At 46.4% G+C, this 23,760-nt stretch overlaps 2 protein-coding genes and 1 long non-coding RNA gene across 5 annotated transcripts in view; 1 reads left to right on the top strand and 2 right to left on the bottom strand.

Annotated features, from left to right (window-relative positions):
• LOC8025402 (protein disulfide-isomerase TMX3) overlaps nucleotides 1–6,963 on the top strand; it is a 41,880-nt gene extending 34,917 nt beyond the window's left edge. For 2 of the 3 annotated variants that reach the window (XM_029991795.3, XM_029991797.3), the window contains exons 12-13: nucleotides 937–1,066; nucleotides 6,487–6,963. In XM_029991795.3, the coding sequence (XP_029847655.1) occupies nucleotides 937–1,066; nucleotides 6,487–6,515 (159 nt within the window). In that variant the 3' untranslated portion in view covers nucleotides 6,516–6,963. The remainder of the gene's footprint in view (nucleotides 1–936; nucleotides 1,067–6,486) is intronic. The other variant, XM_029991796.4, reaches the window with a different exon arrangement.
• Nucleotides 6,964–7,004: 41 nt separating this feature from the next.
• LOC121833714 (ganglioside-induced differentiation-associated protein 1) lies at nucleotides 7,005–20,179 on the bottom strand. Its single transcript, XM_042287222.1, has 6 exons — nucleotides 20,120–20,179; nucleotides 19,119–19,241; nucleotides 18,432–18,663; nucleotides 15,609–15,782; nucleotides 10,512–10,730; nucleotides 7,005–7,210 (listed from the first exon to the last, which is right to left on the bottom strand). The coding sequence occupies exons 1-6, from the start codon at nucleotides 20,177–20,179 to the stop codon at nucleotides 7,005–7,007; spliced, it is 1,014 nt and encodes a 337-aa protein (XP_042143156.1).
• Nucleotides 20,180–20,370: 191 nt separating this feature from the next.
• Nucleotides 20,371–23,088, bottom strand: LOC8025404. The gene is made up of 3 exons (XR_003920218.4): nucleotides 22,938–23,088; nucleotides 21,128–21,401; nucleotides 20,371–20,433 (listed from the first exon to the last, which is right to left on the bottom strand). It is a non-coding gene; the product is annotated as an uncharacterized LOC8025404 (long non-coding RNA).
• Nucleotides 23,089–23,760: the final 672 nt, after the last annotated feature.

A 23,760-nucleotide genomic window follows, 5' to 3' on the forward strand; every position in this document is an offset into this window, starting at 1 on the left:
GTGTCGTCTGCACCGCACTCTTTGCCACGTTTTGGTGTCTACGACATTTGACGACGTCTGCACAACTGCGGCATATGTGTGCGCACGTATTGCCCATAGTGTGGACGAAACTCCGAGAGACAATAATCACGAATGGTGAGACGACGACAGCGGTTGTGACGCGGGAGACGGCGGTAACAGGCAGAACCACTTTGGGTCGGCTGTACGATTCCTAAGAAGCGTGCTGCGCAGGCGCGTTACGCCAATCACGTGGACATTGCTGAGCGCCGAGAGGAAACGTTGCTGACGTCATGCGCTACGCTCGCACAGAGAAGTAAAAACAAGCAAAAGGAGGCAATGGTGACGACGTTTAGCTCAATCTTGACTACGCCCACGCCGAAGCCTTGACTGCGCTTTTGGTTGCGCCTGAATTCGCCCGCTCGAGTCAGCCGATTTCGGCCACTTGGCGAGTTGCAAAGCTTTCCGAACCGTTTAAGAAACATTTAGACAGAACTGCTTCGTAATATTTGACGTGTGGTCTTCCTAGGCGATACTGAAGAAGACTCTATTGTTTTTTCAAAACCAAAAATCAAGCGGAGTTGCCCTTTAATTCTAGTGGTGACCCACAGGCACCTAAAGGCGCCCAGGAGGCTATACTAGCTATCTGCTTTTTTTGCACTGCGTTGTCACGGCTACGTTGGTTTTTATGGTGCTCCAACTTCGCTCTGCCAATGTTTCGAATGAGGGTAGATGAATTGGTATCACCTTTTTTTTTTAAGTTGAATTTGCAGTTTTTGAGCTGAGTGCACATGCTTTTTGCCCTGCAGCCTTCATTTCATTGTCACATAACCTTGTTTGCTTGCATATTGATATTTCTGGCATCCTCTGCACACTTCTTTCTAGATTACGATTACCTTCCCTCTTTCTGTCCCTCATGTGCGATATCCTGCCGAACAGGGAATGTGGAGGGGAAACCCAGTGCTGACAGCCGTGCTGTTTGGCCTGCCGCTGGGCTTCTTGAGCATAATCTGCTACACCACCTGCTGCTGCGATGTCCTGGAGGCATCCGATGACGACGATGAAGCAGGCATGTTGACTTTCTTTTTCCGTTGATACCCTAGTCATATGGAGAACTTGGCCGCTTTTGAGTCAATTCTAGTGTGTCTACAGATTCGGCATGCCAGAAACCCAGAGTGGGGGAAGGGGTACAAAGATTGGGAACGTGGTCCGTCGTCACTGTGATCGCAAGGAGGCCATTGGTTACAGCGAAAAGATAATCATACTACATACTGTCATTCTTGTTTAATGCAATGGCATAATACGCTCGTTTTGACAAAAACCTGGCGGCGTCTTTCGTTTGTGAGTGCCAGGGAGAGAGGGAGAAGTCCCTCTCTCTCTGCCGCTGACAAACTGACAGACACCGCCGGGTTTTCGTCAAAATGAGCCCTTTCATTTTCAGCAAAGTCACGTGCAGAGCTGGCGCAGAGCCAGAGAGGAGGAGGCGTCGTGCAACAGCTAGATAGAAAAGCCGTAGTGCTGAATGAGATGGCCTAATCAGAAAAGGCCAACACTGGACACAGATTGGAAATGATCGCTGCATCTGTGCTTGGCTTCAAGTCAAGTTTGAGTCGAACGTTGACAGAATTGTCGTGTCCAATCTGTGCCCAGCGACGGCCTTCTCTAATGACGCCATCTTGTTCAGCACTATGGCCTTATTATCTAGTAGGTGTTGTGCCACGGCACGGTGAAATGTGGGCTTGTTCAGTTGCCACTCTTCAATCGCCGGTGGTTTTTCGCTCCGTTCTCGTAGTAGCGGTGCGTGGGGTGTGATATGTGTGTGTAGTTAAAACGAAGGATGCGGTTCCACCACGAGTGATAATGGATGCGGTTCCTTGCACGAGTGGTATGGACGGGGTTCTTTCCACGAGTAATATGGATGACCGTATCCAAAAGCGTCGACATGCTCTGACACGCTGAGTACAGAAAAGGGGTTAAAAAAGTTATAGTAAGATCCATTGGTGTATTCTTGGCGGATTTGTTATCATGACCCTTGGGAACCACCACATACGTCCCCCTTTAAGAAACGCTAACACTGACACCATAACGAGGCCAAAAAGAGGCAGCAAAAAAAAGAGGAATCAAAAGTGAAAGCCAAAAGAGAAAAGTGAAGGAGTCAGCGTTTCCCAAAGGGTTGTGCTAACGCATTCCCTAAGAATCCACCAATGGATCTTCGTGTATTTTTTTTTATCGTGAATGTTCCAGAGGATGAGATTGCCCATAGGAAACCACTTGTAAAATATTGGGCCATGGCGAGCTGCTTTTAAATTGTAGGGTTTAACATTTTTTAGTAATGTAAATGTTGCCATGGTGCGATAGAGTGGTAGCATTCCTGTTAGGGATGGCATGAATCCGTTTAAAGCTGAATCTAGCCAGAAAACAAAAAAAATTAGCAAACATATATGGAAACAATATACACGTGATCCTGGCCGCAAGTTGCAATGTTCGGAGGCATCTCAGACACAAAGTGAAAAGGTAGAAAACAAAAATAGTCCAAGAATTTTTAAAAATTTGGTACTTATTTGCATATGTAAGAATAATAGTATCAATGTTGCACTTGGGCTTGTATGTTGTACTGAACCAGTAATAATTCAATGTGTTTGTGGCAAGTGTGCTTATCTAGAGAGGGACATGACATTATTAGCAGAAACAAAGTCAGCATGAAAGCCAAACTTGTCCGTAATCTGTTACAAGGGACGATATTACTTGCAATCCCTTACATTTATCAGTCATTTTGTTAGGGAATAATTACATATTTTAGAAGGTAATTGTCAAGTAATTCCCTTACTTTTTTACGTAAGGGAATGATTGTAATCTGTTACATTTTTGTTTTCATTCATGGAGGAAAAAGGTGAGAATATTGAATATTGACAAAAAGACAGTCTTCAAAACATTTTTTTTGCAAGGGTAAGCTCTACCGGAATCAGACTGTCACGTGGATTCACAAAACGGAAGGCTCAAATGCTCAAAGCATTTCTTCTCGTCATCTAAAGCCTCGATTCAAATCTTTTTCTTTTTTATTTATGTGGCTTGGATGGGATATGCAAATTGTAACCCGTCAGCTTGCTTGCCTACAACGAAGGAAGCAGCACACTGATACAAAGAACCGGACTTGCTGTACAAACAATATTAGGCAACTCCCGAGGTTGAAATGTTTCCTTCCAACGAAAAGAAGAAAGAAAAGGAGGGCAAAGTGCACGTGAGCTGGCGTAACAAATCTGCGTGCCTTTTCTTTTTCTCCCTTCACTCTTTCTTTGCTTCCTTCTGGACGAGAAAGAGAGAATGTGATCGAGTTCTTTGTATCAACTTCAGGGAGGATGATAATCCACACTTGGGGAAAAAAAGCCAAGTTTGGGGGAGCCGTATCTAGGTCACAGTGTCTCAATGGGCCAACAGGTTCTAGAACCCAGTCGCGTGTCCAGGTGGCAGCATCTAATTGAAAAAAAGAGTGGATTTTGAAAACGTGTTCAGTGCGGCGGACGACATCTTCACATAGAAACAAGGCAAGGTGGCCGATCAGACTTTTGAGAGCCAGATATGTTGCTCAAGGTCACAAAAGTGTGAGTGGCGGCAACAATAAACGCTTCCATAACACTCGTGTTTTGTTTCTTACCCTAGGACAGTAACGCCGTGAAAGTAATGGATTACTTTTTGATATGACGGTCACTTACTTTTATGGAAGTGTAATTGGAACTGTGATTAGTTACAATTGAGCCATGGGTAATTTTAAATGCAATTTCTTACTTTTTTTTTTTTTTTTGTAACGTGTTCAAGTCGGATAAAAGCTAAGTTGTGTGCCTTGGGCGCAGATTGAAGCTCCTTAAGTTAGTAAAATGAAAAAAAGAAAAAAAAAGTATCTTGAACCGCTGTTTTGGTGTGACCAGCTGGCCCATGGAGACAGACGAAACCGAAAGAAAGTGACTGTGCAAAGCTGTCATTCTAGAACGGATCGGGCATTTTAAGTCATTAAAGAACAAGTTCAGTTAATAAATTGGGTAATTTACTAATTTTGATGACTACTGAGTTGTGTAATGACTAATTACTGTTTCAACATTAAAATAAGACAGATGTAAAATTTTATCAAAAACTGGAAAATTTTGTATGACTATCTGGCAGCACTGTCCAAGAAGTCGAACTTCCTTGAACATTACCAAAAGTTTGATGGTTTGCTAAACCAGTCGAACCTCAAAGTTCGACATTAAACCTGACTATAGGGACGCCACACCTGACTAGGGGGGTCGCAAACTTTTTGTAACTTCTCGAAATTTGACGAAAGTTTGGTGGGTGTTCGGTTAACATGCGCGTGCGCGTAGGTTAAAAAGGAGCTGATATTGCCTGGTGGAGAAAGGGTTTAGCATTTTAACAAACTAACTAAATATTTAAAGTGTATGTTTGCTTTTGTATTGTGTAACATTAATAATTACTCTCTGAAATTTAAAACAAGCTATTTTTATTTTCTAAAGAATTCCTAAAATTTCAAACTTTTTTGTAGAAGTTTGGCAGCGATGTTTAAAGGGGTAGGGAAACGAAATTTTAGCGCTCATTTTTTAGCTTTAATGTGTTGCATGTTGCACCCTAACCTCAAAAACACCAGTCTTCCGTTGAAAAGCACAAGAAAACTAATTTTAAAGCTAAATAAACGATCCTTCAATGTGCACCTGGTGGATGCATGCGAAGCCTATTTGGGAGGTAGTCTAGCAACGTTGTGGAATCTGCTACGTAGTCGTGACGTAGCAGATTCCTTCGGAGCAGCGCCGCCCTTTGGAATTTCAACACTTTCCTTCTTAGCTTTCCTCCTAGCTCAACTCGCAAATCGCGCATTGTACCAAACGGTCCAAGAAGACGGAAAGGAAGGCCTCCCCTCTGTCTCGGACCCACGTTCGTGCAACCGGAAACAGCCATTCTCCCTCCAGAAGATTAGCCCGTCCCTCAAAACTCGAACAAAAGTTCCTTTCCTCACGCCGTTCAGCCCTAAGCTGACAGTGTTGTGGAAGCTACGTGCTCCTTGGGCCTGCCACACGCTCGTCACCCCACGGGTACTTCATACGGCTCGGTTGTAACGCGCCGACGCTATTGACACCACCACAACGCTGACAACGCCACCAAGGGTAAAGCTCATAAGCACGCCTGCCTTGCTACTCCACGAATGCGGGAAATCTTTTCTTTCTCTTTTTGTTTGCGCCGGACATCCCATGACGCATCGGGCTCTCCGCTAGCTTCTCTTCGAGCGCTTGCTCGGGTGCACCGTTTGGAACGAAAAATATAGCCAATCGTTCAAAATACAAACGTGCGATTATCATTTACGGTTATTATCCGTCATGCTTGACTCATTTCCGAACGAAATTTGAATATTTCAGTTTTTGTTTCCGTACCCCCCTAAAGGGCAACTCTGCTCAGTATATTCGAATTAGGGATTACGACTGTTTTCAGCTCAGTCAGTGTCCCTGAGTTACAAGGTATAATATTTTTTTTAAATATTGTGTGTAGCTTTATAAAGATCACGGCTCACAGTCTGGTCTTGGGTGCCTACGGCAAAACCGAAACTATACAGAGGGATGGCAACACTGATCATCAGCTGTACGGCCGCGATGTGACGTCACGGTGGTGCTGCGGTACGCGTCGCCCAGCGTTGCTTGACTAAAAGCTAACCCGCTTGCCACCTGCTGAAGACCAGCTGGTCGCATCTTTAAAATCGGTCTTAGTGGAGTATGCTGCTTCACTTTGACGTAATATTTCAACCGTAATCATATTTCGTGCCAGTAAAGCGATACCAGTCATTTATTTTTGTTTTCGTTTTCAGCCAGAGGTGCCCTTTAAGAAGTTGAACTTCGTGCAATTTTGCCAAAAGCTTGAAGGTTTGCTGAACCAGTTGAACCTCAAGGTTTGATGTAGAAGCTGAGGTTTGACAAAAGTTTGTGAGATCCCTGATTCCTGCATACTGTTACATATACTGTTAGAGCTCACAACAAAACTTGTCTGGAGTTTTAATATCAAACAATTGGACCCCTTGCTTACTTGCTTTTCCCTCAGTGCTATAGTAATGGACAGAATGAGAAGGGCAAGGTTTCGAATGTCCGACCTCCAGCACGTGCTCCATGCCCTTCACCGCACTTTAGCTGCATGCGCGTGCTCGAGACGCCAAAGCTTTGTCAAAGGTGGGAAGCTGGTGCTGGAGGCAAGACAATTGAAGCTCCCTCCTGCCGTACTTATTTTGCCTGTGACCTTCAGCATAACTGTGCTCTTTGCACATACATATGTGCACAGAGCGACACAAAGTCAGCAGTTGATTGGCCTATTCAATATGGAACATTCGCTGTTTCCTGGTCATCATCAAGTAGAAGTTTCAAAAGCCCATTTGCAGGCAGCGAAACTGATAGATGCCTAGAATTTGTCCACAAGAGGGTTTGTCGATGTCCGTTCCTAACGGGAGTTTTTTTTTTCCCATTTCAGAAGACGTGCGCCACGAAAAGAAGGAGTAAACCTGCCGCCTTGCTGGCTCAAGGAGCAAGTAGAGAGGGAGAGAGAGAGAGAGAGAGAGAGGTTGTGGTGGTGTGTGCTTTGCAAGGATTTTGACACAAACTTCCAGATAGAAAAGACCTAGGCTTGAAACCCTGGATGGGCTAAGTCGTTCTTGCTCGAAACGTTCATAGGTGCATTTGTTACCTCCGAGCAACGGTGAAGTCGGAGAGAGTCGGGAAAGGGGCTGTTTGAATTTTCTGCGAGTAGTGTGGACCTGGACGGTGAAGGGGATTGTACATAGCAGCATGCCGCTTTAACTCCCGATGACGTTGCATCAGACTTGCTCGTGCATGTGCTGACTGGCCTTTGTCGGGACCTCTTATAGAGCTTGGCTCAAGTTTACCAAAAGGTTGGCCGAGTTCCTGATTTTCTGTCTGTATAAATGCTGAAGCCACCGTCTGGTCTGGCGCTTGGTTTCCTCGTGAATCTGAATTTTGGGAGCTGGGTGGCTACTTGATGAGTCCCGGCAGTGCTTTGCTGATGAGGGGGTCGTGTTTCATCCTCTTAAAGTAGCGGACAAGGTTCTTGTGCTTTCGATGACTCTTCTCAAAGTACCGCTCCCATAGGCCGGCCTTGTACAGCGCGTGCAGTAGCACCATGAGGTACACATCCGCTGCCGTGATATAGATGGAGAACAGCCAGGTCTGCGACATCTCTGCATCAAGGAAGAGAGCAATGTGGCATCAGGGCTGATCCTCACAGCTCTTGTAGTTTTGATGCTCGGATGACTATCATAACTGGGGTCTCTGTATGGGCACCAGGTGGCAAGGTGATTTCAGGTTCTATCCATGAACATAATTTGTCAATAGAGACCAAGTTTTATATTACAGCAGAGCTGTTAAGGGCTAGTTTCCCCAGGATCCTATCCGCCACCAAAGAAATGTCAACACAACACTGAACAGCTATCGCCATCTACAAACAATGGCGACAACCAGACAATTGGCTTGTCGGTTGTCTGGTTGCCACCATCGCTGATAGATGGCGATAGCTGCCTAGAGTGTTTTGTTTGCTGGTTGTCTGGTTGCCGCCGTCACTCATAGATGGCGCCAACCTTTGCAGCCTTTCCACTCTGGCTTGCCGACTTGCGGCCAGCCATTACTTCATTCCCACCATAGCACAGCTTCGCTGGTCCTCCTCCTTCACCAGATTGGAAAGGCTGAAAGTTTTTGGAAAATACATTTTCACCTGTCCTATGTGGACACTATTTTCAAGAAAACATTTTAATGGCCCTCGCACAAAATCCTTTGTGCGTGCTGTCCAGGGAACTCTCGTACCAGTTTGCTTCCTGACCAATTGCTACCACAGCTTGGCTTGTTTGCTGCTCTATTCATGTGTCTCCTAACTGGTCTTTTTGTCCCTTTATTTATTGATGTTTTTTACTCTCTGTATTAATCAAATTGCACCGACTTGACAAAGCAATTATTAAAGGGGAGCTCTGGCAAAATATTGATGGTCATCGATTTTTATCAAATTTTCTGCACGCACTAAATATCCACCTTTGAGTATGTCTACAAAATATATCATCAAAATAATAGTTTTCTTTAGAGAAAGCTCATTTTCAAGTTTACGCATACACCTACGAATCGCCGACTACCGCTCTACTGGCAACAATGCATAGGGGCGTTTGTGAAGTCAAATGTTGTATCCGAGAGCAGAACGACGCTCCCTCCTCCGCGCCGTTCTGCATTCTAGTGACAGTGAGCATCATTGGTTTTGTGAACTGCGTCTGGTCTAGGTTGTTTGCGTAATGCGATGGAGGGTGGCGGGGATTGGCTGTGGGGTGCAATAACACCACGAAGAAATGCTGCGGAGCGATATCTCATCAGTTTCCCACCGAGAAGTCTGTGCGATGGAAGTGGGTCTGAGCTGTTTGAAGCAAACGCTGGCTCCTAGTGTTAGCATCGTGCTAGAAAACAATTCGCATCGTGCTAGCAAACAAAACCTTCCGTACCATTCTGCTTCTGAAGCGGCATCTGGGCATGTGTCGGCAGATCGTGAGTACAGCCACCACTCGTGGTCCCCTCAGTGAATCGTCTTAATTTCATGCTGAAAATTTTATACCTTTTGCTGGCCATTGCTCGACTCACACAAGCTCGATGAATTGTAGTTCATTATTTCCCATGGACGATCGCGACAGCCTTTTGACTGCTTCTGACACTGGGCGAAACTGGCGCAAGCTGCCCAAGTGCTGATGTTTATACAAAATCTGACGTCACAACAAGATGGCATACAATTTAGAAATGGGGCCACAATTGGTGTTGCAGGACGATGTGTCGCTGCAAATCCGCATTGATTTTAGGCACTTTTGTGGTCCGTGCCTTTGTCCTTGCATCAGGGTGACAGCATTCTCAAAATCAAAGTTGTGTTCAGGTGTTTAACAGTGTCGACAAGTACAGTCTTTCACGTTTGTGTTTCTTATATCAGGTACAGCTTTTTCAGCCAGGCTCCCTGATATATGATGTGTTGCAGTTCTGTCAGTTCATCTTCTATATGACAGAACTCTGGGACTTTGGTGAAGTTTGATCTTTTGGTTTAGAAATGAGGTCGCATATTTTGAGATGTGGTTAGAAGGTTGTTCTGATATTCAACAATACTTTTTTTGGATGATGCTTTTGTGGAATTTTAACTCCCACCAACCTGTTGAGTATGAATGAGTTAATGTAAGAACCCTAATATGAAGATTCAGTTGTTGTTGGATCCCTCATGAAACACAATTATTTGTGACAATTTATTAAAAACACTTAGCAGATGCACCAAGGTAGGCATGAGGAGAAAACTAGATTGAGAGCAGGCTGTTGTAACCATTTGGGAATCATAGGCATTTTTAATTCTACTTGCCAGGCTCTCCTCCCTTTGAATATTAGAACAACTTTGTAACCAAATCCCGAACTGTGCCAGTTCATTTCTGAACCAGAAGACTGAATTCCCACAGTCCCAGAGTGGTGCCACGTTTTAAATGTTGAACTGTCCGGACCATATCACATCGTTCGTTGGGGAGACCAGCCAAAAATGTACCGTATTTATTCGAGTAATAGTTTATGAAGAAAACCTGAGGGTTCGCTTTTCCGCGGAGCACGGAGATTGCCAATCACCGCTTTCGACAGCACGACTCCAGCGATTTACAGGAAAGAGATAAAGTTTTGGCACAAAGATAACATCTGTGAAGATTGCGTTTGTATGGAGAATCGTGTTTTCAATCTAGTTATTCGCTGTTATTTATGCACAATGCGATGATTGGTTGTATATGTGTTCTGCGGGAAAGTAGACGCGGAGGCCTTGTTATAAATAGTGCGGCTATTACTTGAGTAAATATGGTACTTGATCCAAGGAATATGCACGTGCAGGATCTGAAAAGGGGAACGCCTGACGTAAGGTCAAAGACCAAACTCTCACCATTTTAGGACAACTGGTCACAACTTCAATTTTGAGAAGGCTGTGACCCTTCAGTGACATATCGACTTTCAATGCCAATTGTGGTCCCCTTCCCAAAGTGCATGCGGAATAAATAACCTCACTGGTTGTGTGCTTGTTTGTGTGCCTAGACACACATTGATGATATCTTCCACGCGGAAGACAAAAACATCCTAATAAATTGTTATATTGTTACTTCAGATCGCTGTAAAGCTTTTATAGTGATAATTTTCGGTCGGTGAAACGTTCTTGTATTCCAGTGTAGTTCTAACACTTGTCCTAAAATGCCTACTCACTCTGTCATTAATGCAGTTGGCTTTTACCGATACAGATACTTTATGCAGTCAACGAGATGAACAAGCTCAACATATAGGCTACATGAGGTTCCTTTCTGGATGAGGTAGTCATTGGAATGACATAGGTACTTTTTTCTATGTCATACAAATTAGAACGGATACGTGAGGCTTTGGAAGAGGACCATTTTTGTCTGGACCTCTGTTGGCTGAACGAGTTCTCTCAAGCGAGGAAACATTTTGCGTACTTACCGGGGGTCATGGTGCCCGAGGTATTTTTAGAGTTGACCACTTCCTCCGTTATGTCGAGTACCTTCTCAACTTCTTCCAGCTCCTTGGTGACTGCGCTTTCTGACTGTGCCAGGGCAAGGAACGTGTCGTAGGCCTTCTGCTTCTCCACATAGGAGCTGACATAGTCCGGATTTCTTTCCATCAATTCAAGGATCTGGGCTTTACCTTGCTTCACCAAGTCTGCAGGAAATTAGTCTGAGCTTTGCACCTGTTTCTTGAAATTATTGTTGAATCTCTTTGTCATAAACAGTGTTCTATCCTGCCCTCTCCGACTGCCGCAGTTTGGAGTTCCTCCTTAGGTTGGTGTCACTAATTGCAATAATTGAATACATACTTAAAATAGGGCCAACATTTTCCAGAACCTCAAATCATATTGTGTGTCGTCAGCAAACCAAAGATCAATAGTTTTCCTCCATTGCTAAAATTATAGTTGTCGACAATTTATGCACATAGTTCCCAGCCAAATCTCTTCAGTTCAAACTCTTCAATAGATGCAGTTTCAAATCAGGAAATATAGTAAGTATCGTGGCATGTTATCACTTATATGTACAGGGTCGTCGAGATAAATCTGGACTTTTTCCAGATTTTATCTCTTAACAATACAGTGAAGCAGTCCTGTGCGAATAGTGTATTTTGAGTTTGAAGTGAATTTGAAGCGAATAGTGGTTTTGGCCAAATATTTTCGATTCGAATATCGAATAGTTTTGCCACGCCTTTCACTACTGTTGCATCACGCTTAGACGAAAACCCAGCTAAACTCGTGAATAATTGTTCCGCTTAATCAGTTATAAGCAGCTAAGTTTATTCTTAGGATTTTACATAAAATGAATCGTTTAGAGATGGCCAACTATACCCAATCGAGGGACTTTACAAATCTTACTATATAAAATGTTCTTTATTCTCAAAAACAAAAGAATCATGCATTATGAACACAGGTTGTAAGGGCATCTCTGCCTAACATATACTCTTGCATAACAGTCAGTTTAATTTTGAAACTTTTACTACAATGTAGATATACACATTCACAAAGTTTCCATTTATTTTCAAACACAGCCGGTACGCGTGCACCATCGCGCTTTAAAGGTATGCTTTTCTTCTAAGTACGGAATTGCGACATTCACACTTTTCCAAGCGTTTATCGCGGCGGGTTACCCCGTTGAGTGCGCTTCTTACCGAGCACCTGTGTAATGCAGAGAAGCAACGCCCCAGGAGCTCGCTTCCTCGGGTATTGCTTCTCCGCAGTGCACCGGTGCTCGGTAAGAAGCGCGCTCAACGGGGCTAACCCGCGGCAATCAACACTTCGAAAAATGCGAATAGTGCAGTTCTTCTCGAAGCGAATATCGAATAGCGTATTATCCTAAACTACTATCCGAAATTTTGAATATTCGCACAACCCTAGAGTGAAGCTAACCGGCCGTATTGCGCTTCTGCGGCCACGTAATTCGACAGTGGACCATCGCATGATAAACAATGTGCAACTTGCTAAAAAATTGAGCAAGGAATATGACCGGAGGGCAGCAATACTCAAATCGCTTCGCGCCGGAAAGTTGCCCATGCAAATCATTACGTAGTATGGCCACAAGAGGGCACAAGTTTACAGCATTGGCAAAATGTTCAGATAATCTCAGCCAGGAAGACGGTATGGCAGACAGAGCAAAGCACAAAAAACGGTCTATATTCATTTCATCTTTGTCTCTGTGTGTTATCCTGAATATCGTGAATTTTCCAGATTTGTCTCGACGACCCTGTATACATAAATTTTGCATGTTCTTTCTTGAGGTACAATGCTTTTTTGGCTTTTGGTTTCAAAAGATGACATCGACCTGCTACTTAATGGCATGTCATAGGGATGGTTTTGACCCTCACCTATACTGTTAAAGGGGCACCGAAGTCGATTCTGAGACCGTCCTTTCGTGGTGACAACTCAATCTAGACGCTCTAAGCATCCCAACAAACCCGAAATTACAGTCGTGCGTAGCTTGTTTCCTCGTTAAAAGCGTGTTCAAAGATCGCGACACGCCCTTTTTGGGAAGAATTTTCTTCCGAGTGAAGTGGTCGACGAAGGGCGTTTGTCGGCGAGTTGCAAGCGATGGCTTCGCCCGCGGAGAAAAAGAGGAGTCTAATCCGAATGTGTACCTATCAGACTCTTCAAAACGAGTTATAATAAAATCATTCGGAATCTGCGGGCATTGTAGTCCACACAATGTAATCCGTGAGAAAAAAAGAGTCCACATGTTTTTCTATTGCCCTGAGATGAATAGGCGGTTTTGTAATATAGGACTTGGCGTATGTGGGAACTAACAGATTTTAAACAATATGAGATCAAAAATTACCTTTTCAAAACTGACTTCAGTGCCCCTTTAACATCAATAATAATAATAATAATAATAATAATAATAATAATAATAATAATAATAATAATAATAATTGGGGCTCCAATCAATGCTGTGAAGCTGGTTTCCCAGCGAAGCTGTGGTATCACCTGCAACAATTGCACACTGCACTATACCAAATGCTGCCGCTGGTCGCAGCATGCCGCCGCTGGTTGTATTGCCGCTTCTTTTCCCTTTTCCGCTTCTCGTATTCACGCTGCTCCTCGGGAGTCCTAACTATGCGTGGCCTACCCATAGTGACGCTGCAACAACAATCAAATCAGTTGCTAAACTCCGTTTCACCTTCCAAGCGCAGCGGATGTTACGAGCCATCGGAGCCAATCCAAGGCCGTGTGAGTGGCACGTGACCTTGGAGAGGGGAGCACAGCGACGGGCGGAAAGCGTATCACGGGCTACGTCCACAGAACGGGAATGGCTAGGATAGCTCGTAGTGTCCGCTGCGTCCGGATGTAGGGTGAAATGGAGGCGGGTTCTTCTTTCATATATGAAAGGCTGGTGACGTCACTCCCCACGTCGCAAGCTGCCGTCGCCGCGGCAGCTTGCGCAACAGTAATCTTTACCGAGAAACGTATGTGCCTTGTTATCAATTATCTGTTTGGGATGCTTGTTATCTGCTTGTTTTTTATTGAAACGAATGCTGTGCTGCATGTTGCATGCGCAGTGATGGAAGTGATGCGCCAATCGCGCCAATTGCGCCAAGGACGCAGTCCTGCTACATGTAGCGCCAAATTGTCATTTTACCGAAGAATTTCGCCATGCCTGCGCCGAGATGAGATGTAGCAATAAACAATAAAAATTGAAGTCTTATCAAAGCGCATAGCGGTACCGCGGTATTTTCCGCGCCGCAACTATTACGCAAACCGAAACTGCGAGGGCACGTTATCATCATCATCATTGAAAGGAACAACGTTAGCAACATCTGAGACCAAAGCCGCAGAGGCTAAGCGAAGAACCGTCCCACTGAGCAGCCTATTAAAAAAAAAAAGAAAAAAGAAAGGCCGAGCTTGTGGATGTTTTCAATGTTGGCCCGCCCTAAAGCGCACATGAAGGCACCCTAGCCCGCCCTGTTCCCGTGCGCTAGCTACCAGCGAAGTCAAAGCTAGCGCGAGCCCAATGCTCTGTGCATTCCTGACTCGCGCGTGGGCTCGTGCAGTGTGGGCACCGTTACGGGCTCCATACGCGCGCTTGTAGCTTCGGCTGCCCTCGCACCGAAGCTGAAACGAAGTATAGTTCAGTTGCACCAAACTCTGGATGTAGTGCTGGTAAAGCCTCACCGTCATTTTCGGAGCACAAAGCACTGCGCGACTCGCGCGACTGCGGTGTCTGCTCCGCGGGTGTCGCTTCTCTGCAGCGCGTCGGTGCGTGCCAAGGAGCGCACTCAACCGGTTAACGCGCCGTGATCCGATCGTGACTTCGCCAGCACATCGAAAATGAATCGGGAATTTTTGAAGCGAATATCAGATACCGCAGTATTTTAAGCTGCTGCCCGAAAGACAACTGTAATGTGAACTAAAATATTCCACAACAGTGAGGGTCGTTAGATGCTGCTGCAGATGCCTTAAAAGTGCAGGCTGATAAAACTAAATATCTTGTACCATCAGAACTCAGTGTGACATATTTAATTGTATTTTTTTATCTGACGAGCAGATAAACTTCGTTTAAAAAGTTTTTTTTTGTGTTTACTTTTTTGAATTTTATATATCCTGTCTTAAAAAGGCGACAGGCCCTGTGTTCCAATAATCGAGATGGGCTTTATATAGCAATGCAGCATTATTTCATTTTCAAGTAATATGCCAACATATGCCGGACCCTGCTCCAAAAGGGCCACTACCTGCTCCAAAACAACATTTTGCCTGCTAAAAGGCCTGCTCCAAAAGGTCAAATGGCACTTCCATCACTGCATGCGTGATGTATGCACTTTTCGCTTCAATCGCTGAAGGTTGTGTTTTTTTGTTTTTTTTTTGTGAGGACATTAACGCGACAAAATCTGATCGCTGTCATAATAATAATAATGGTGATGATCATGGTGATGGTGGTGATGTCCCTCCTGCTGGCTGGAACCCAGAGCAAGCGGCCTAGCGGAGAGTGGAGGTATTGTTTTTTTCCCCCAGCCACTCCCCGATGCGACGTGACCAAGTCTCCAAATCGTCACGGAACAGTAACTGCACACTAAGGACCCCAAACATTTCCAAGGAACATTTCGGGTCCTCGCGCCCTGGTCGTGCGGCTTAACAGCAATGGCTGCGTGCAATGCGGCGAGGTCTTCATCGTGAAAGCACCTGTCTATACTTCGTTTCAGCTTCGGTCCGAGCGCGGCCGATGTCATGAGCGGAAAGGCCAGTGAAACAGCGAAAGAGGCACAACGTCATGGCGTGTACTCTGCAGTTGATAGGATCAATCGGTATTAGCCGTCTCTCTGTGCGTGCTTCTCCGCCGGCTAGTCCTATCAAGCACAGAGAGCACGCCATGACGTTGCGCATTTTGCGCTGTTTGATTGGTCCTTCTGCTCATAACATCGTTCGCGCTCGGACCTAAGGTGATACGAAGTATAGTCTGGCAGGTGTCGGATGTTCAGCGCAAGCTCCCTAACCAACGGTGCCTAACAGACCCCTGTTGGGTGTGTGTTTGCGGGGCGGGGGAAAGGGGAAGGCATAGGCTGTCTCACCCGCTTTCCTCCTCTGCTCCTCGTCGGACATGGTGGACGAGGCAGCCATCTCGGGATGGAACAACGTTCCGTAAATGACGAGAGGAATGTTGATTCTCTTCATGTCCTTGACCAACTTGTCCACTGCACTCCCGAGTTCGGTTTCCTTGTCGGGAAACAGCTTGGCGATGGCGTCTGAAATGCATGCGTTGGTGTGGTTTAGTGTGACTAAATGGCGGAGTCAGAGCAGAGTACGGCACATTCGTTTTTCCTTCGCTGCCAACTCCTCATTGACGGAGGAGGTTTCACGTGCACAAAACGGTCCAAAGCGGGGCGCACGGCGCATGCGCAATTCCGAGGGACAGGGTATATCGCCGGCCCACCGCCGTGTCAACGTTGACGGAGGTTGTACGCCGCCGCTTCTGCAAGAGCGACGTCCACTCCCTGCAATACTTGGAGGGTAAAAATGGGAGACCATTGCGGTACTCTGCTCTGTAAGCGGAGCATATACATGGTATTCGGGAACACTTCCGAGAACACTTACGGTTCGGGTTTTGTTTGCATACTTTTAAAGGGCAACATCATTGCTAGGTTTCGTGTGAACACACGAAACCACGATTAATTTTTTTTAAACATTTTTTGCTTTCAGGGTGTTGTTTTTTAAGTGCTGTAATGCTTTGCAATTGACTGGGCAACTTTGCTATGACAGATCTCCGATAAAAATAAAAGATGCAGCGAGCCGCAGCCGTCGAGCAAAAGTGTCTGTCACGCGAGCATCGATTTCACGCACAACACTAGGATCGCTTAATTTTTAAGTCAAAGATACACACATCCGACTTCCGGACAGTGAAGATACTTAATCGAACGAATCACACTCGAGTTATTATGCAAATAAAAATTGATCGAAATAGTTAATGCCCTAATATATTTTTTTTTTATGTTAGCCAGGAACGCAGGTTTGGTACTGCATAAAATGTTTAATAGAATATATATATATATATATATATATATATATATATATATATATATATATATATATATATATATATATATATATATATATATATATAAAAATCTTAGAGGCAGAATTACTAGCTGAAGTTAATTTTTGTGTGCCTGTGAGGGTCCTGGGGCCCTATGTTACAAGGCGGGATGAAGCGGGACCGGGACTACGCCGTCTTCTGCGATTGGTCAGCGCGAGCCAGTGACAAATGCGCCCAGCGCGCGTACACGATTGATTCTCACTTTTTCCCACTACTTTTCTTTACAACGCTTCTTTCTCTGTCCCGGTCCGCCGTGTAGCATATGGCCCCTGAACAAAGTCCAGCAAAAACCCACAAACAAGCTAACCCCCCCCCCCCCTATTACAGACTTTTCGAAGTTTGAGAGTCAGATTTTTCTTTTCGGCATGCAATAAGGCGTCTGTTCGTGCCACGATTAAAGCTAAACGTGAAACAGCGTGGGTATCCATTTTTTTTTTTTGCGATTTTATTACTCGCCCACGTAGTCGAACACAACGGCGCTTGTGTGTCTGCCCAAACACAACAGTTCGAGCAAATGCAATCTGTCCCCGGGAGTGTCCCTGTGATCATAACAAGTCCAGACGCGTAACAGGTTTTCTTACCTTATTCTTTGGGTTCTAGAATCTAAAATAGCATTTTTGACGTCCGCATCTGCACCTGTCTCCACGTGAATATCATTCACGGGATCGCCACGATAGGTCGACATTATCCCAATCACGATATAGATCCACTCCTCGTCGAAAACGCACCGCTCGCTTTTTGCCGGGCACGATCGAGCAGGAGTGGCACAATCTTTCCGACAGGCGTAGCGTAGGTTTGAACATGCCGCGCTGGTGACGAAACGATGCTGTTCTTGCACACGCTGTCCCGTGCACGAAAAACACAACATGCCTCACCTACTACTCAAATTCCCCCTGGGCCGTCAGGTAGGGCCACGTCTTTCTTGTTTCTAGAATTTCTAGACTAGAAGCGATCAGCTTCTATAGTCCAGATACAACGATAATCGTTTTGTAACGATTGAAATTTGAGGATTTTCTCGTTATCGTTATAAGTGGATTGCACTGTAATCAAAGCCTGTGAACCTCTACCTCCGTGGAACGTTACCGCGCTAGGATTGGGCCCGAGCCGGACGCCCAGTGTCCTATTGATTGGACACGAGGCTCAGACGAACACTGACGCAGCACTCGTTTCTCTGTCCGCCCTCCATCTCACTCCGATGACGTGAAAAGGCTGTCGGTTACAAGTCAAGAAGGTAGGAGAAGCTCCTCCCACAAGTGTGATGCGCCCGTTTCAAATCTCTCCGCGGTCGAAAGAAGAGTTCACTGGAAACGCTCCTTGTTCCGCTTCAATGGATTCCCGCTTGTCTCCGATCCCACTTTTTAAGAAAGCGACCTTTGTATTCATCGGAGAGGGAACCGAGCCCCTGAAAGCAGCCTTTGTATCCATCGGGGGGAAGCTAATCCCCGAAAGTCGTATTTGTTTCCGTCGGTGGGGGAGGACTCTAATCTCCCTCTCGTGGCTTCCACAATGCTAAGTCAAAGTCGAAAGATAAAGCAAATATGTACAGAAAGGCAAGACCCTCCTCGCGCGTTGGCCGCGACGTCACGGAAACGGTGGGACGCTATTGGATGCGGAGGTGGCGGAGGGATATCTGATTCCCTTTGAGGGGCATTTGCCGCTACCTTCTTAACCTGTAACTGACTATAGTGCACGGGCTTTGATTATTTTAGCTGGTGTTGGGGCTCACCTGCGAAAGATCCGGTCGAGTTAGATTGGACTAAGGACGTAGACGCGTGTACGCGAAGGGTGCCCGCGTGCTCACCGGGGAAAGGGCAGATCTGGTCGACGTAGAGCATCATCTGGTCGACGTCGGTGAAGCTCAGGTCTCCGTGCTTGAGGAGCGGCAGCTCTCCGAGGGGACTCATCTCCAGGAACCAGGGTTCCATCTGCTCCCCGTGCTGGACGTCCATGACGCGGGGCATGAAGCTGATTCCCCTTGTGTACAGCACGAGCAGCATCTGAGGGGCGCGGAAACGGCCTTTGTGCGCCTGCTGCTGGAAGGGCGCTCGAGCTAGACCACGGCACGACCACCCGTCAGGGCGCTTCGCAAATCGAGCTTGTTTTTCGGTCCGCACCCCGTAATCCGATCGAAAAAAAGTTTTGGAAGGAAGAAAAAAAAAGCGATTTTTTCTTCGATAGCCCACTTCGTTCATGTCTCGTTCAAAAATCATAAGTCGTTAGTTCCCCGACAAATAGCACTCTATGCTGAATGATAAAACAATAGAATTGTAAATTCGTTTTCTTTCATAATCCTTATTAGTTTTATGATTCTTGTTGTTTTAACAGAAACGAAACAGCTCTTCTCAATTTCGGAGGCATTTCGACCGTGTTTTCTGGGGATTGCACAGTCACTTACTTATCTGTAGTAATGATGTTACAACCGCAAGCAGTGGGTGTTTGTGCCGTTATGATCAAGCTTGATTCCCATCGTCCGCTTTGGCTCAATTACCTTGCGCGGTACTCGCGGGTACACCGAGGGCGGACACACTGACAGTTTCAGCATTTCTCGGTATCGCCGAATGTGATATAGTGCGATCTCGACAACCGCAGTGGGCAAGAACAGCACGTATAACTAAAAAAAAAAAAAAAGTGATAATTTGCATTTTTGAGTGTTTCGTACATGGCCATTGGAATTGCTCGTCCGCGTTCGTTTCGAACTGCCTGACCGCGCATTGTACGAGACCCGTTGGTGCGAAGACGACGTGGGGCACTTTTACCACATTTTACTTGTGCTGCTTGATAAGCATCGAACATCGTACCAGCTACATTGGTACCAGTGCATTTCTCCGCATCCGTAGCTTTCGATGGCAGGCATTGGCAGCCCTTCAGACGAGTATAGAACGACGTGAAAGATCGATGGTCGCGTCTAAGGAGGCTTTTGTCGCAGTTTGCACAACCATGCGGACTTGTGTTGGAGCGCCCTTTGCACCCTCATAAATCCGTCGTGCTTGCTCGTGAACAGATCGCACAGTTGGTCACCGGGCGCCATTGTTGAGTATCTTGTTCACAGCGCATGCTCGGGGCGATCTCTCACTAACTGTCTGCGAGGAAAGACAATTTGGGTGGTTTGAAATACGCGCTATGAACTTCAGTCCTCGCTCCACAGCAGAGCCAGAGGCCTTGGGAGTATTTGGGAGATGGGGGTTAGCGTAAGTAACATGGTAATAAAATTAAAAAAAAAAAAATGAAAAAGAGAAGTACACGGAACCCGTTTGCCCACAAATTGTGGGACAAACGGGTTCCGTGTACTTCTCTTTTTCATTGAAATTTTTATTTTATGACCATGTTACTTACGCTAACCCCCATCTCCCAAATACTTCCAAGGCCACTGGCTCTGCTGTGGAGCGAGGACTGAAGTTCATAGCGCGTATTTCAAACCACCCAAATTAAACACAATAGCGAACCCGAAACACGGAGTATAGTCCCAAGAAGGCTGATTAATGATCTTGCCTTTCGGGAGCCGATGGTGTTCGGGTAGTAGAAGAGTATGAGGTCGGTGGTGTACGGCATGCTGCAGCGTCCGGGTGTTTAGTGGCCGGACCGAACCTGGCTAGGGCCCGACGGCCGGCCGTCCTGACCGAACCGGGGCCACGGCCATGGGCTCTGCCTCGGCGCAACCACTACACGCCTCGCTTTCTTCCTCCTCGTTGTCCCCGCATATCTCGGAGAAGCAGAAAAAAAAGCTGACACGAGGTCGCGCATCGTTTTCTCGAGCTTTATTTCCACCTTCAGAAAACGGCGTCCTTGTGGGGGCTCCAGCAGTTCTGAAAGGACGGCACAGGCTGAGTTGGGGTGGAGCACTCAACAGGACAGTTAAAACAGCCCACTAGTTCCGAAGGAAAGTGTACTTTGGCAGGTTTCGGAATTTGGTGTTCCATGCCTTTTTACAAATATCTTCTTTTGCTCTTGTAGGAATTGCGTTGTTTAAGTTAATTCGACAAAGTAGTTTGATCACCCGCCCCACTTTATTAGGAATCGAACGATGTATGCATCATAGTCTCCATCTCGTCCACTTTTTTTTCATAAGAGCGACAAACGCACTATAAGACATGCGTAATATGTCATTACAATGTATGTTATTAGTGCTAAACCGAAAAACAAAAAGAAATTTGACGTTCCTGTTAAGACGGCGTAAGGTCGGACTCCCCCCTTTGAGGTGCGCCGACACTGGTTAATGCTGTAGAAACACTTAATTAATGGCCAATCCTGTCGATCACTTACGCCAGTTGATGCTTCATCTCAAAAATTTCAGTGCAGAACTCACGGGCGCGAGATCATGAATTTAAAAAATTGCTTTTTCCTCTCTCTCTCTCTCTCTTTTTTTTAACTTTGGTCGGCTGGCGCGTGTTTGGTGCTCTGCGTACGTGCCGTCACCTATCTTCTATAGCTTAGCACGTCACCGAAGATCGCGCATGGTGGTCTAAATACAGGTTATTAGTATTATTACCTACAACTCACCGTAATATAAGCCGACCCGTCTGCTCCAGAGCTAGCCGACGTAGCCGCCGTAGCCGTAACCGAGGCCGTACGGTCTGTAGCCGCCGTAGCCGATGCCATACGGCCTGTAGCCATATCCTAGCCCGTAAGGCCTGTAGCCGTATGGTCTGTAGCCGCCGTAGCCGAGGCCGCCGTAGCCAAGGCCGCCGTAGCCGTAGGGTGAGCCGTATCCGTAGGCCACGCCAACCGTTGCCTGCGCCGTTGCAACCAGCAGCAGGGCGAGAGCGAGCAGAAACTGCGTAAAACATTTCAGAGCCGTTACGTCATGTCCCGTTTTCAGCTCAAAGAACCGTAGTGAAAAAACGTCCGGCTCCTCGCGGAGCGTTACTAATTTCCCCCTTTATGTAGAGAATTAAGATACATGGAAGTGCATTTTAGATTAGATTAACTTATCAAGACGAACAGGTTTCAAACGCCAAAAGCATCGCCTCTTCCTTCGATAACCAAATCTCGTAAGAACTTCTTCTTCGCGCGGCGTATGAACAGTGCGCAAAACTTCCTTTTTTCTCAGGGCGAAAACGTGCAACCCCAGCCGCGCGTGCAAAAAAAAAAAAAAAAAAAAAAAAAAAAAGAGGGTTAGGGGTTAATGGAGCAAGGTATTAGAAAGTATTTTGATCCTATCGCGAATTGTGGGCTACACTGTATGTGCACTATTAATTATTATAATTAATTAACGTTAATTCATATCTCAATTCGGCTAAATCTAACGTCCGTGTGGCAGTTTTTGGTGACGCTCGTCTTATGGAATCCAGCCCTAGAGCGTATTACGTGTTAAAAGGCACACACAGGCGCGGGCACACCACACACACACTCACCCCCCCCCCCCCCCCCCTTAGCGCAAAAAACAAAACAAAAAAACCTTTGTATTTTACAAAAGCAGGGCGAACTGCACACCATCTCTACGTCGAAACGCATAGGCCCCCCCCCCCCCCCCCCCCTTTTTTTTTTCGACACACACACAGACACACACATACAAAAAAATGAATTCAAAAGCTTTAAACAATGTTTTGAACATTGGCGACAGGTGAACACGATCATCGCGCGGCCGGGCTTGATCCAACTATCTGCGGTCCAGCCAACATTCGTCGCAGCGCGTCAGTTTCCGGCGTGCAACTCGGAAGCTCACGCGCGACAAATCAAAGCACGCTTCGAACCCGAAAGAAATTGTTCAATCGCGTCGCGTCGGTAAGAAAAAGTTCCTCCAGGGTTCAAGGCAGAATACGACGCACATAGCAGGATCGCGCGATCGTCAGTTTTTTTTTTTTTCATAAGGTCCGTCATCGAAACTCTCAGCAAATTGGAGTGCGCTAATATGGGACACCAACTTAGGCAGCAGGAGGATAAAAAGTTCGCTTAGGCATTACACTTTCTTTGCTGTTTTCTCTCTCTGCAGATTTCGGCGGACCACTGTAAAGCCGCCAGCGCTGAATTTTCTGCGTTACCTATTTGGGCCAGCGAGGGTCACATATTGGACACGAATGTGAGCGTTCGGCTGAGAATCCGGTGTTCTGATTGATTGATTCCAGTTGAACGCTGACACCTTGTCCAGTATGTGGCCCGGCCTCGCCCTCAGTAGCTGACATGTGAAATTCAAAAGGATGGCTTTCTCTCTAAGTGGTGTTGGGGACACTCAGTGCTTAGTACACCAATAGCAGGTTTCAATGATATACGGCCCTAGCCCGTTATGAGTCAGAATGACCTCCTGTCGGGGGTTACATAGAGGATATTTCGGCACGAAGTTCCAAAAGAGCGCGAAGGAATTACTACTCACGGCTGCCTTCATGACTGTTTAGTTGAACTGGGCGTCTCGGCTGAAGCAGTGATGAGGGGGGGACCGAACCACGAGTCCTTTTATACATTCGCTCCGATGGCAAGGGGGAAATTCGGGGTTTTTTTGACACCGGCGAGGAGCCCCTCACCACCCTGTGCCCCGAAGACAAGCGCTGTCGGAGAAATCTCCCGGCATGAAGCACTCTGTCTATTTACTTGTCGCGGGCAAGGCCGGCCGGCAATCTGCAGCCTGAGGGGGGGTCTCATGCTTCACGCTCTTCTGGCCACAGCCCCGCTGTTTAGACAGGTCCCCGCTTCCTCCTACGCCTTGTGTTTCCAGTGTTTCGCTTTGTCTGGGTCCTATCCAAGGTCGGCAGTTATCGGACGCGACGTTCCCTGGCCGTCCGCTTTTTGGGAATCGGCACGCGCTGGCGGCGTGTGTCCCCCCCCCCCCCCCCCCCCCCAAATAAGTCTCCTCCAGCAAACTGACTTCCGAGGAAAAACCTCGGAAGCGACCCCCGCCCCCTTCCCCTTCAACTCCAGCGTCCCGCAAACAAAAAAAAGAAAAGAAAAAAATTGCGTAGTTACACAGTTGCTGGTGGTGGGAAGGGGCGGGGGGGAAGGGGGAGGGGGGGGGGGGGGGAAGACTTTTACGGGGGGCTGTTTACCCCGAGCTTCGGAAGCTGTCCCATCAATCCGGATTGTCGTGTTTTCTCTGTCCCTGACAGCTCATCTTCCCGTACCACGTAGCGTGAAGAGCGGCAGTCAGAAATAAGGTCTGAGCTAAGGTTTCCTACTCGTGTGGGTTTTTTTCTTCCGGAAAT

The sequence above is a fragment of the Ixodes scapularis genome, unplaced genomic scaffold, assembly GCF_016920785.2.
Source record: "Ixodes scapularis isolate PalLabHiFi unplaced genomic scaffold, ASM1692078v2 PGA_scaffold9__187_contigs__length_104089568, whole genome shotgun sequence".
Classification (NCBI taxonomy): domain Eukaryota; kingdom Metazoa; phylum Arthropoda; class Arachnida; order Ixodida; family Ixodidae; genus Ixodes; species Ixodes scapularis.

Excerpts from the sequence above, each read along its gene's own strand:
- LOC121833714 (XM_042287222.1), bottom strand. The coding sequence starts at position 20,179 with ATGCCGTACACCACCGACCTCATACTCTTCTACTACCCGAACACCATC. Across the intron at positions 10,731-15,608 it reads GGAGCAGAGGAGGAAAGCGG|ACTTGGTGAAGCAAGGTAAA; the intron begins GTGAGACAGCCT and ends AATTTCCTGCAG. Across the intron at positions 7,211-10,511 it reads CTCGGGCACCATGACCCCCG|AGATGTCGCAGACCTGGCTG; the intron begins GTAAGTACGCAA and ends TCCTTGATGCAG.